The sequence below is a fragment of the Sebastes umbrosus genome, chromosome 4 (assembly GCF_015220745.1).
Source record: "Sebastes umbrosus isolate fSebUmb1 chromosome 4, fSebUmb1.pri, whole genome shotgun sequence".
Taxonomy (NCBI): Eukaryota; Metazoa; Chordata; class Actinopteri; order Perciformes; family Sebastidae; genus Sebastes; species Sebastes umbrosus.
The window spans coordinates 31095716-31108504 of NC_051272.1; the positions used below are offsets into that span (position 1 = coordinate 31095716).

Sequence of the window (12789 nt, forward strand, 5' to 3'; positions counted from 1 at the left end):
GTAACACGCTGTTAATCTGGATGGAGTTTTCGTAAACCATGCACAGATGAGAATGAAATGCTCAGTTTTGCATTCAAGTGTAGTTGTTTGTGACGGGTTGCCAGTTGTCTGGTGAAATGGAAAAAAAGATAGAGGGAGATGCTGAGAATGTTTTCTAACTATGTTGCAAAGTTGGACTCCCTGTGGTGCTCAAAATGTTTTGGATCCTGTGGTTGTTCCATAGAAGTCATCAGATACGGACACAAGATCTGAGATTATTTATAGAGCACTGTTTAGTCACAGCCTGTTCACATTGGGTCTACAGGGATCACAGTAATGATACTTTGTGCTCCAACAATAAAGAATCTGCTTCCACCAGTTCCCAAATGAAAGAAATCTTCAACAAAAGCTACATTTAAAGCTGCAGTGGGTAGAAATGGGTTAAATCTGATTTAAAAAAAGTTATTTTTACAAAACGGTCACTATATCCTGACAGTAGTGCATGAGACAGGTAATCTGAAAAAAAATCATGTGCCTCTGTGTCCTCATGAACTCCGACCAAACGGTCAAACTAGGCAGCGCTGATCAAATATGAATCAATATTCTGTTCTGTTCTCTCCTCAAATGTTTTCAGAATCATCTTGTAATGTACAGTTTAGCTGTAAGATGAGAAAGTTTGTGACCCGGCAGTCATGTTGAGATCTGTTGAGGAAATACCAAGCACCGCCCACCAGCCAGAGCACAACCAATAGGAACGCTCAATGCCAACGCTTTTAAAACCTGAAAACAGAGCCATGGGGAGGTGCAGAAGTCTAGTTTTCTCTCAGAACACTTGAATTACAATATGCTTTAAGGTTATTATGGAATTTTTGCCCAATGATGCCAACAAATATTATGCCTACTGAAGCTTTATAAAAGACAAATTACATGTGATAAACATAACTGTGCAGGTTAGTTGCGCAGTCAACACTGATCTACAATAGAACAGTCAGACCAGACAAAACACACCCCTGCAGTGTCCATCTGCCGACCACAACAAAAGCTATTAGGGAAATAATAGCTTAACAGGATTATCTGTCGATTATCGTGCGGACAGTTCACAAAAAAAAAACACCAATTCTGAAGCTCTTCGAAACGTAAAAGAGGTACAAGGACTGCATGTGTTATGATGCCCTTTCTCATTCCCTCCATGTTAAAGGTTTGACAAACTTTCTACCCTGCCTCTATCCGCACTGCTGTTACACTTGTAAAGACACCTCCTCCAAAGAGCTATTAATCAAAACTGTACAGTTCTGGTGCAGGAAAAGGGGTAAAATGCCACTTGGTGAAATGTTTTCACTCTTCATCCTGCAGAAGTCTCCTCTCCCTGTAAACACTCACACTATAGCAGATGCCTGGCTCGTCCTGCCAGAGCTGCATTCTGCTGCTGCTGACTGCTCTGAAAACATCCAGAGGCTGTGGTCTGCAGCAGCGCAGAGAGATCCAGTGTCTGCCAACAGAGATTAACGCTGTCAGATGATCAGCTGTGTGTGGCATACCGGGCGCTGCTAAAGGTTAACAAAATACCTCTGCTGCTGAACTGCATATAGTGTACAAAAGTGTGCATTTTTGTACACCTCATTAACATATTTTTGTAGTTTTAGTAGTACTTTCTACTAAATGAAAAAATGTAGAATGATCCTACTGATTGTATTGGATTTATTATAGTAACTAAAGGTGCTAAATGCGAGATTGGGAGCATATATATTGCTGGCTCGTAGCTAATGGTGCCAACAGTGCTAACAGTGAAAACAAAGGCAACAGTGCCTGCGACAGAGCTAACAGTGCTAACCTGGTTGGGACAGCGTTATCAGCTGTAACCACCGTACGAGAGTAATGCAGGGCGGCGGCCATGAGCTAGCCAGTGGGGCATGCCTAAAATGCACGGACATGCACTAAAAGCACGTGGTCCCGGCATACTTGACAACCTCGAGACCTCAAAAATAGGGAGGATTTCAAAACCAAAAAGGAGGTGCTGGGGGTCCTCCCCCAGAAACTGAACAGTTCACCCCTCTGGCGTGAATCTCTGGTATAAACTATATTCATCAGTTTTCATTAATTCATTAATTTCTTGCCCCTGCTTGAGTATTTCTTCCTCTTCGTACTCCCCCTTTCTCTCACTGAAGGCCTTTTCAAACACAACGCGACAACAGCACCGCTGCGCTCTGAAACCCGTTGTTTCCAATGGCTTGCACCACGCCACGACGGCTTTGTTGCGATGCTGTGATGTGTGGCGGGCGTAGTTCAAACCGCGCCGCGGTGTCGCAAGCCCTTCTCCTCCGCGGGGAAAAGATATTTGGTGTAGCTGGTTGAAACAGTAGGGCTTATACAGTACGTGATGTACAGTGCCAGGGACCGGTTGAGATAAGGAAAAGGAAAAAGAAATGTGTGAAAAATTGCCATAAATTGGAAGAAATGCGGAAGAATTGTGACCCCCGGGAGGAATCGGGAAAGAGGGCAATGAAAAACGGGAGTCTTCCGGGAAAATCGGGAGGGTCGGAAAGTATGGAAACTCGGATTACAACACACACAGAGGGAGAGCAACTTCATTCTCTGCTCAGGTTGACATTACTCCTCTATATCTTTACATAGCAAATAGTTGTTTGCTACTATATTAATGCTCTGGATATCGTATACAGCACCTTTAACTTTCCCCATATATCTCTATGTTCATTAATGACATGTCCTCATCAGATACAAAAAACTTCTATACATGTTTGCTGAAGAAATAAAGGCTAAAAAACAGTGAAAAAGTTCAGTAATTGTGCATTAATTGTGGTTTTGTAAGAGCTTTCTTCATCAAATGGATTACATCCCATGTGTCACTCCACCACACCTCTCATCGCAGCACAATAAACATGTTTGACGTGTCAAACCCTGCGGCCGAGGGGGACAACGGTTCAGCTGTGGACGAAGACGGCCGGCGGCAGCTGACTGGCAGGATTAGTGTCTGAAGTCAGAACTGAGGGGCAGCTGCCGAGCAAACGGGCGCCCTCGTATGAATGACAGCCATTCACCTCCCCCTTGAAACATCACATGAGCGCTGCCTCCTACTCAGCACAAGCGCAGCACAATATCACACTGTTGTCTTCTGATACAGTAGAGCCTGGTGGGGAGGGAGGGAGGGAGGGAGGAACATGGAGATAACCTGCACCGCGACCTTGAGGACAGAGATTGTCCTCTGGTGACAGGAGGCGTTTGTGTAAGCGAGAGTTACCTGACCTGACACAGCACAGTGTGATGGTGCAGTGGAAGCAGCTACTTTTGGTTCTAACCTCAGAGAAAATAAACTTCTGTGTCATGCAGCAGCAAGTAGGGCAGCACTAGCCACTGGCAAAAAAACAAAAAAAAAACACCATCATATTCTTTCTTTACCCTTCTTTAACCTTCACTCCCGTCTCCCACAGCTGCTTGTTCATCTGTTATGAAAACAGACGACGCCGGTGGGGCCTCTCCTCCTCTCCGTTACGTCAGCTGTGTTTGCTCGTGGCATGTACACATGTGGGCAAAATGTAACCTTTACCTCGCAACCTTTTGTTTTGTGCGCCTCTAGCTCAGAAATGGAGCTCTCTCTCGCAGGCCCTGCCTCCTCCTCTCTCGCTGTGCTTCCTGACGCCAACGTCAGACAGAGAAATGAGAAAATGACCCAATTACGGTGCAAAGATAACCTGCACTGGGAGGGCCGGAGGAGAGGGAGCAGAGGAGGTGATGATGGGAAGGGAGGGGGTCAGCATTTAGAATGTAAAAGGAGCTGCATTGACATCATCACCTCTGGACTTGTGGTGATAATAAGAAAAAAGATGATAGAAGCAGATTGAGAAATGTGTTGTGTTTGCATAAACTGCTCCATTCCCCGATTAAAATTCACACACACAACTGCAAAAGTGAGAACAGTGACGTCCCTCGGTGACAGCGGTGCCAGTTGGCACATAGCTGGATGCTGCAGAAGATGCCTGGCTGCTGCAGTGTCTCTGCTAGCCAACCCATCCTGCTGCTGCCATTGATTCACAGGCAGCAACTCTGATGCTGTGGAACGACGCGGCATGCAGTGGGTTGCATAATAATTTTTTTTTTTAAAAAGCCATGCTGGTAAACAAGGAGGGCGAGGGCCACGTCCTCCCACTGCTACAAGGGTTTACGGCCGTAATGGAACGTAGTCACTGAGATACTTGCTCCTTCATCCTCATCAAACCACAGGAATGTCTGTTTCTGACAGGCAGCTCGAGGAACTACATGTGCTACGGTGGACAAGTGTACACACACACACACACACACACACACACACGCACACACACACACAGACACACACCTACACACAGATACTGTACATACAGCACACATCAAGCTCAGTCACCCCCATGGACAAAACAAACATACCCTGGTTACAATAACAAAACACAGTGTGGAAAGACATCCCTTTCTGCTCCGGTTATGAAACTATTACATCCATGAATTCCTGAGATGTGACACACATGCACACACACACACAGAAAGTGAATGGCAGGCTGATAGTCTACTCACACAAGTGCTTCTGAATCTGTGCTGGGATCAGTTAAAACAGGCAGATATCCTCTTTTCTCATCTGTCAAAGGATTCGTTTCACACTTGTCCTCCTCCCTGCTCTCCTCGTCTTCCCCCTTCTTTCACCGGCAGACTAGAAAAAACGAGAGTGGCTGAAGACAGACAGAGATCTGCAGTGCTGGAACTCTGTCAGTATGCTAATGCCTGGATCTGCTCTGCCTCCCTCTCTGTTTCTCTCCTCCTTCCCTCCCTCCCTCCCTCCCTTGGAGTTTTCTCCAAGGTCAGTGGGTAGAACTGCCTATTTGACTCCTCCCTTAGTGGACAAGTGCTTCCCCCCCCTCTGCACCCTCCTACAGGCTGGACTCCCGGGCAGTAATTACCGTCCAGATTAACTCCTGGGTGTGCTCTTGTTGTGCTATGCTGGGCTGGGCTGGGCTGGACTCAGCCAGCTGAGCCGGGACGGGACAACACACAGACAGGATTACTGTGTGTGTGTGTGTGTGTGTGTGGGTGGGAGGGGGTGTTAGACCGCACAAGGAGGGCCAGGGGCAGCCAGACAGGACGGGATGGGACACTCTTAAGCCCTGCAGGAGACAAGAGAGACAGAATGAGGAAAAAGACACTGAGCTAACAGCATCAATAGACCAACAAAAATACATCTACTGTACAAGGAGAGAAAAATACAGTCAAATTGGACAAAAGTTACTGTAATGCAGAGTGTGAGAAATCAATTCCACATAGATTAAAGTAGTAGAATTTATATGATGGGATAATAAAGCCTGAATTTAAAGATGATCACTATGAATTTACTCTGATCTGCCACTAACATGACAAAAACTATGTTGAATTGTATCTCAAGCTGCAATTCTCACTGTTTTAACAGACACCAGATTAAGTTCTCCAATTCAAGTGCTGTACAAACACAATCAGGGTGTGAAAAGATCAATGCAGCAACTATTCGAGCGTGCTCACTGTCTAATACTTGCAGAGTTGTGCGCAGTCTAACCTCCTGCAGTCAGTGTGAGTTCAGGAGCTTTGCTGACCATTTAGCTGCTTCACTCAGTGGCTTTGGATCCTGAGATGGGATTAGAGGGGAGAAGTGTCTAATGAGATGAGACAGAACTCAATATATGAACAGGAAGTACTCCTTCACCACAACGGAAGTACAGTACAAACCAACAACAGGACTTGTAGCTAATCACATTGACTGAAACCAAAGTGTACAAGGGAACAGGGCAATTTTTTTTTTTTTTTGCAATTGTACACATACTTGTTTCCATTTATATTGTATGTTATTCTTATTTTCTGACTATTGCTTGTACTGTAATGCAAAGACCAAATCATACCCAATGTATATCAAAATCATCCCTGATCAAACGCCACAGCGATTAGACATCATCATACAAATCCCCCTGCATTATTTTGTGGTTTATTCACAATTCATCCATTAATAATGAAGAGAACCTGGAATAACCTTTTTTCAGAGACTCACAGAAACATCCTTGGGTAACCGGTTACATCATCCGCAGCCAAGGGAGCAGTCTTTGTTGCGAACAGAGCCGATTTCTTGTAATGTACTGACACCCTCTGGTTGTTTGTGGTAAGTGCAACACCTGCAAGAGTGCTGTGATATTGAATGAATGACATGAGATATGATATGATGAGTTTTAGCCATTCAAATCAAAATGTACCTCACCTTTAGGATGGAGTTTGATAAAATATACTGGCGGCGCCACCGTCGGGTCTGCTTATCTAATGGTCATAATGTGTGAGAACTCAAGAGACAATTCAAAAAACAGAATGTGTCAACACATCAAATGGACTTGTGGTTGCGAACTTAAAATTGGAGGACACGTCCAGTGACAGTTTCTTTTGTATTTCAAGAATTTTGGAACAGCATGCGCAAAAAACAAACAAAAAAGAAACACAGTAATTAAACATGCAACATCAATCAAACGTAAAGTTGGACCAGCCAACGGATCATTTTCACAAAATACAAGATGTAGAAATGGATGAAAAAAAAAATCAACAACACCAAAAAAATAATAATTATAAAAAGGAAGTGGAGATGAACACAGGTTGATTTTGATGGTCTGTTGTTACAGTACAGAACCAGCAGATGGAGGCATACAGTGTGAGATCGGTAACACAGAACATGAACATAGGAGGTGAAATGTAAAACCAGACGCTGACTCATCTCCCTGCATATCAAAGGAGACTCCATACAATGACAATGTTTGATCAACTGGATGAAATTTCATCCCGGTAAACTAATTATTGTTGTAATTTAAGCTGGTAATCACAACCTTCGATAATTATGTGACAGAACGAATGACAGTAAAACAGAACACAAAGAAAACTTCTGTCACTCTTGAGTACATAATCTGTTCAGGTGAAGTCCCAAAGGCACATCACATTGCAAACAAAAAAAAATGGGATGCACTGGTAACATCTGTAGAATGTTTTAACTCACTGCCAAAAGGTTTATAATCCACTGAAACATATTCTCAAGCCTTGCTTTTTAAAATCCATAATTTTCTCTTTTATTTCATTTAAATAAAATATCACTTCAGGCCCCAAAACATCACAACATGTCATGTAACCTAGAATGATTTCCAACCAGTATGATGACTAAAAGGTGAACAAAATTACATGAGGCAATGTAAATCCAAAGACTGGTTGAAGTAAACCATAAATGACAACAAATACAGTACACTTTTTTTCCTCCTTCATGGGCTAACAAAAAGGCAAAGCAAACGTTGAATACTGCATGAAACAGAGATGGTGGTTCAGTACGTAGGAAATACAGGTTAATGTTAAAAAAAACAATACTGGTCTCTGTGACTTTCCCTCATTAACAGTTCACTTACACTTCTTCTTCATCTTATCACTGATTTGTCCGCGAGGAATCTCTTTTTGAGCGACCTGAGCTGTACCAAGTAGTCTGCGTACAGTGCATCAAACTACAACCGAATACAATACACCATTATTGTCAAGTACATACTGAAAGTCTTCATTTGTAGCACGAGTGTGTGCCTCTGAAGTCATGTTTGAAGATTAATGTGATTTCAAGGCCATTTTTTTTTTCATCTTTGTCTAGCTGTCTGTTAGCTACTAAACATAAATAAAAACATGGGACATGAAGTTGTCCACAAAAAACAAGTATGTAGTGTAAGTAAAAAAAATCTCAACTCAGAGTAGCTGTGCTACTGCAGTAAGTACGGAAAGACTAGGTAGTGTAAATGAGCGTTGTTAGTCTCTATGGCTGCCGCTTTGTTTCTAGTGCCTGAACTGGCTCGCTGGCTGTGAACTTTGACCTTACTGTAGGCGTGTACAGTAAACTGGGTCAGGTGAACTACATCACAGTGTCAAGGCATAGCATGGCTCATCGTGGCAGAGAACATGAAGTAGCACCTGATGGTGAGAAAGAGGTTAAGGGCCTGCATTGGAAAAACAACTAATACCTGTATGGTAGTTTAAGTAATGTAATAAAAAAAGACATGTGTCTTAGGGGGTTTTCCTGTTTAGTGAAGGCAGCATGAGAATGAAACCACGACACAGAAATACTGAGTCTGAAGAAATGCAGCAAAATCTCAAAGAAGTCCAGGATGTGGATCCACAGTGGCCAGGACTTGGCGTGATCACTCCCTGATCCACAATGAATGAAGTGCAGGACACAGACACATGTCACGTCATGTCATTTTAAAAGGTCCAGCATGTACTGTTCATATTGTTCTTCTTTTCGTAACACTGTCTCTGATTTGACATACTGCGGTCGATCAGTCTCTGAATAGTCTAGGAGCTGTATCAACAATCCTTTCGTTCAGTCCTTCAGTTAGAAAATCTCTATTAGACACCTCTTCACTTCAGTTTAGCAGGACTATCTCTCTGCTGTACACCCACGGGGACTTCCACGGGAAGTATTGTCGGATTAGGCGAAGCAGGCAGGCAGGGTCAGTGGCATGACTGGTTAGAGCTACAGGGGCCCGGGGCTTCAGCTGTGGTAGCTGGGCACAGCCGCCTGTTTCTGGGAGAGACGCAACAGCTCCTCCCTGATGGCCTTGATCAGGGAGGCAGAGGAGTGAGTGGGAGGAGATGTATCCAGGGGAGGCGGGGCTGACAGATAGCCCACCCCCGGGGCGTCGAGGTGGACAGGGGGTGCCGAAGGCTCCCTGATGCCACTTCTGGGCGTCTGGAAGACAGAGGAGGACGTGTAGTCAGGACAGTCCAGGAACTGAAGGCAGAAAGGACGGGCAAAGAGAAGGAGGAAGACAAAGAGGAGGAAGAGGAAGACAAAGAGGAGGAGGAGGACAAAGAGGAGGAGGAGGAACACATTTGAGAAGAAAATAGAGGAAAAATATCAAGTGACAGAACTAGAGACTGAGAGAGAAGAGAGAACTAGAATAGCAGCATAGCAAAATGAGACAACTAATTATTTGTTTATATGTGTATATATATATATATATCATCCCAACCCATATATACCGTATATATATATATATATATATATACGGTATATACTGTATATTAGGGCTGCCAATCAAGTAAAATATTTAATCGGGATTAATTGCATGATTGCCCATAATTAATCGCGATTAATCGCAAATTAATCACACATTTGGAGTGGACAAATATGCTTGCTTTATGCAAATATACTGTATGTACATGTATACATTTATTATTGGATATCAGTTAACACCACAAAACAATGACAAATGTTGTCCAGAAACCCTCACAGGTACTGCATTTAGCATAAAACAATATGCTCAAATCATAACATGGCAAACTGCAGCCCAACAGGCAACAACAGCTGTCAGTGTGTCAGTGTGCTGACTTGACTATGACTTGCCCAAAACTGCATGTGATTATCATAAAGTGGGCATGTCTGCAAAGGGGAGGGAGACTCGTGGGTACCCATAGAACCCATTTTCATTCACATATTTTGAGGTCAGAGGTCAAGGGACCCCTTTGAAAATGGCCATGTCAGTTTTTCCAAGCCAAAATTTTGTGTAAGTTTGGAGCGTTATTTAGCCTCCATTGCGACAAACTACTATGACGTCGTTGGTACCAATATATTCCTTATGTTTTTCTAGTTTCATATAATGCCAGTATCTTCACTCTAGCTTTAAAACTGAGCCCGCTACAATATACACAATACACAATACATACACAGAGAGAGCTTAAAGGATGAGACTGGCATTATTCCATATTGCAGAAAAAGGATCAAAACCCAAACTGTTTGTTTCTTAATACTTTCTGCTTTCTTTAGCCCAGTCATTCCCAAACACTGGGTTGGGACCCACAGGTGGGTCGCAGGAGATTTTATTAGGGTCGCCATAAAGATTTGCAGAATTTCCTCAATAGTCTTTAATTTAACATTTATATCTACAGTACATGTCTGAGCCACATGAGGGAGCCTGAATGTTCATATTGTTCTGATAATTGTGGCCTACTTATATCACACTGAATCTAATATGAAAGGTTAGCGTACATTCTGTTTGTTTTACTGATGAGAGGGAAAAAAACGAGTCTGTTAACTCCACCTAAATGCATTTGTTTGGTTTCATTTATAAAGTATTTAACATGTGTATTTGTTTTTAATAACACATGCATAAAGCAAAGTTGGGATTTATCAAACGTATATCTCTTCGAAATAGCTGGTTTACTTATTCAAATGGCAGTAAAAATGGTCAGGAATGTTCTGTTACTCACAAATTGGCTCTTCTCAGGATTTATAGATAAGGACCATTGTGAATTGGGTCACGATGGTTTGACATTTTTAAAAAGTGGGGAAAAAGTTTGGAAAACACTGCTCTGTCTGTCGCTCTCAGCCCCGAGCTCATTTGCTAACATCGAAGGGGTTTATCTTTAAAATCGGGTCACAAATAAATACTTTTATTTTAATAAATAGCTTAGCAATTTCCTAAAACACTGTAGTTTTTAGCAAACGTTACTCAAAATGGATTAAATTGGGAATTTGTTGGAGACTATTTTCTGCCATGGACTGATACATATTTGGTGCTCTAGTGAGGATTTACAGCAGCAGGGCGGTGGATGTTGGATTGACTCAAAAAGAAACTGCAGTGCCCATGGTCATTCATTCTAATTAAAGAAAATGTCACCCAGTGCAACAGCGTGGCTCACTGATGTGTTTTTAATAGTTTCTGGATAAACGTGGAGCTCTGTGGCACAGAGGAATAAGCTACTGTATATCAGGCTTTGGATACGCAGACAATATTTGCTCTTAGGATCCATTCATTGTTGATTTTTTGGTCTTTTCATGGGATTTTGTTGACATCAAACATACATTTTACAATTTCATTTCATTTCAGCTTTAAATGGATGGAAGATAAGACCTTAACAGAATGAAATGTGTGATTCACTCACTGCATCTTTTTCAGGCTCTGCCCTGGAGAAGTTGTCACCGTGGTAGTGGTTCCAGCCAATGCCTCCGTTCTGCCCTGGAGGAGCCCTGACCCCTGCTGGGTAACCATTCATCCGACTGGCCAGTCCCACCTGTGTAAGATGATGGAGCTGGGTGCCTACACACACACACACACACACACACACACACACACACATACATACATACACATATCACATCAGAGCTGCAGTACCTGACACTCAATCCTCAGTAGCCCCTTTATTATACTTTGATGCAATCACTATAGTCTGAGAAGCACTCCGTCTCTGCTGTGCTGCACTCTATATGGTGAACGCCAGAATCCATTTCTATTAGCGTAAGTCACATGATGGCAGCAGCATCACACCAGCTCCTTTTAATAATTTAAGAAAGAGACAAGGCTCTTTCAGTTTGACAGGTTTACATGGTGGAGGTGTGCGTCTAGCGCTGTGGCCCACATCCAGAAATGATCTCAAATAAACTGTGTCCACAGACAAAACACTGTATGAAAAATATTGTCTTTTCATATGAAAATATTTCCTATTTAAATGAAGAGGTAAGAAGTGGAAATGAGATTAAGACATATTCACACCACAGGCTTTGTTTACATCTGAATCCAACAGTATTAGTAGGCATGAAAACAAGCTTAGGGCTGTTTGTGTCTGCATGTGTACCTGTAGTTCCCCCTACTGGTCGCGGTCTGGCAGATGAGGGCAGCTCATCAGCGTAGAGGCCCCTGCTGGAGTACAGGCTGTCTGGCTGGAGCTGGTCACATTGCCCTGCTGTTTCTCCTGGTGGCAGGTAGCTCGAGCCAAGGCCCTGTCTGAAACACAAAGACATGGATTTTATCATCCATTTAGTTGTCATTTAATGAAACATGCATTGTGACAAATTTATTGGAATTCTTCTCAGTTGCAGTCTCTACACTGTCATTTCAACAGTGCCTTAAAAAACAAGGAACGTCCGTCTTCACCTCAACAAAAGCAGTGACAACATGGACGTCTGCAGGTGCTGGCAGTCAGAAGGATTCACTGTAAAGACCAATCACCTACTTTATGGGTAAGCTAACTAATGAAACTTGCTGAACTGATATTGTAAAATGCTGCATACAATTTAGTATGTGTGAGAGGACAGACCTAGTGGACAGTTCACATTGCGTATTTGTGTGGATGTTTGCATGCATCACCGTGCTAACAACAGGGTCGTCGCTCACCCTGATTCTACAGTGTCTTCTATTGTATGTGGTACAAGATATAACTTAAAATTGCACTCATGCCGTCTTAAAGGGGAACAACGGGCATTTTTAAAACATTGATATTATTCTGGAGGCTATATAACATGATGGAAAAAAATATTGCAACTTGCTCATGAACGTGCATATTGCGAGGGCACGCCGGGAAACCACAAGGTGGCAGCGTCATCATGGTAAACAGTAACTGCCTGCCAGTGGCGATATGAATGGAGTATAGAATTTCTACAACATTTGCAATATAAATACGCATACAGTCACTTTCTGAATCTATTTTTCTGTCAACAATAAACACTTATAAGACAGAGAAACTGTGTCGTACGTTTCTGACTTCTTTTGTTTTCCAGTAGTTATAGTTTATGCCAGTGCTGTCCCTTGGAACAGAGAAATCCACTAGAACGGAGAGATCCATGACAGGATTTCAGCACATGTTGTGATGGTCATCCCGCAGCTAGCCACCATGCTAGCAACAGGTATGGCATATTGGTAGCTAGCTAGTTAGATAGTGAAATAACGTTAGATATAGCTAATTCCATAAATACAGCACTAGACTTTTATTGACCAAGTAGAGCGTGGATGAGAATAGTCCGTGATGCCT

At 42.8% G+C, this 12789-nt stretch overlaps 1 protein-coding gene across 6 annotated transcripts in view; it reads right to left on the minus strand.

Moving 5' to 3' along the window:
- Positions 1 to 6399: 6399 nt before the first annotated feature.
- Positions 6400 to 12789, minus strand: part of si:ch211-1e14.1 (UPF0606 protein KIAA1549) — a 54683-nt gene continuing 48293 nt past the window's right edge. For 3 of the 6 annotated variants that reach the window (XM_037767097.1, XM_037767100.1, XM_037767096.1), the window contains 3 exons: positions 11617 to 11765; positions 10927 to 11081; positions 6400 to 8773 (listed from right to left, as the gene is read on the minus strand). In XM_037767097.1, the coding sequence (XP_037623025.1) occupies positions 8534 to 8773; positions 10927 to 11081; positions 11617 to 11765 (544 nt within the window). In that variant the 3' untranslated portion in view covers positions 6400 to 8533. The remainder of the gene's footprint in view (positions 8774 to 10926; positions 11082 to 11616; positions 11766 to 12789) is intronic. The other 3 variants (XM_037767095.1, XM_037767101.1, XM_037767098.1) reach the window with 2 other exon arrangements.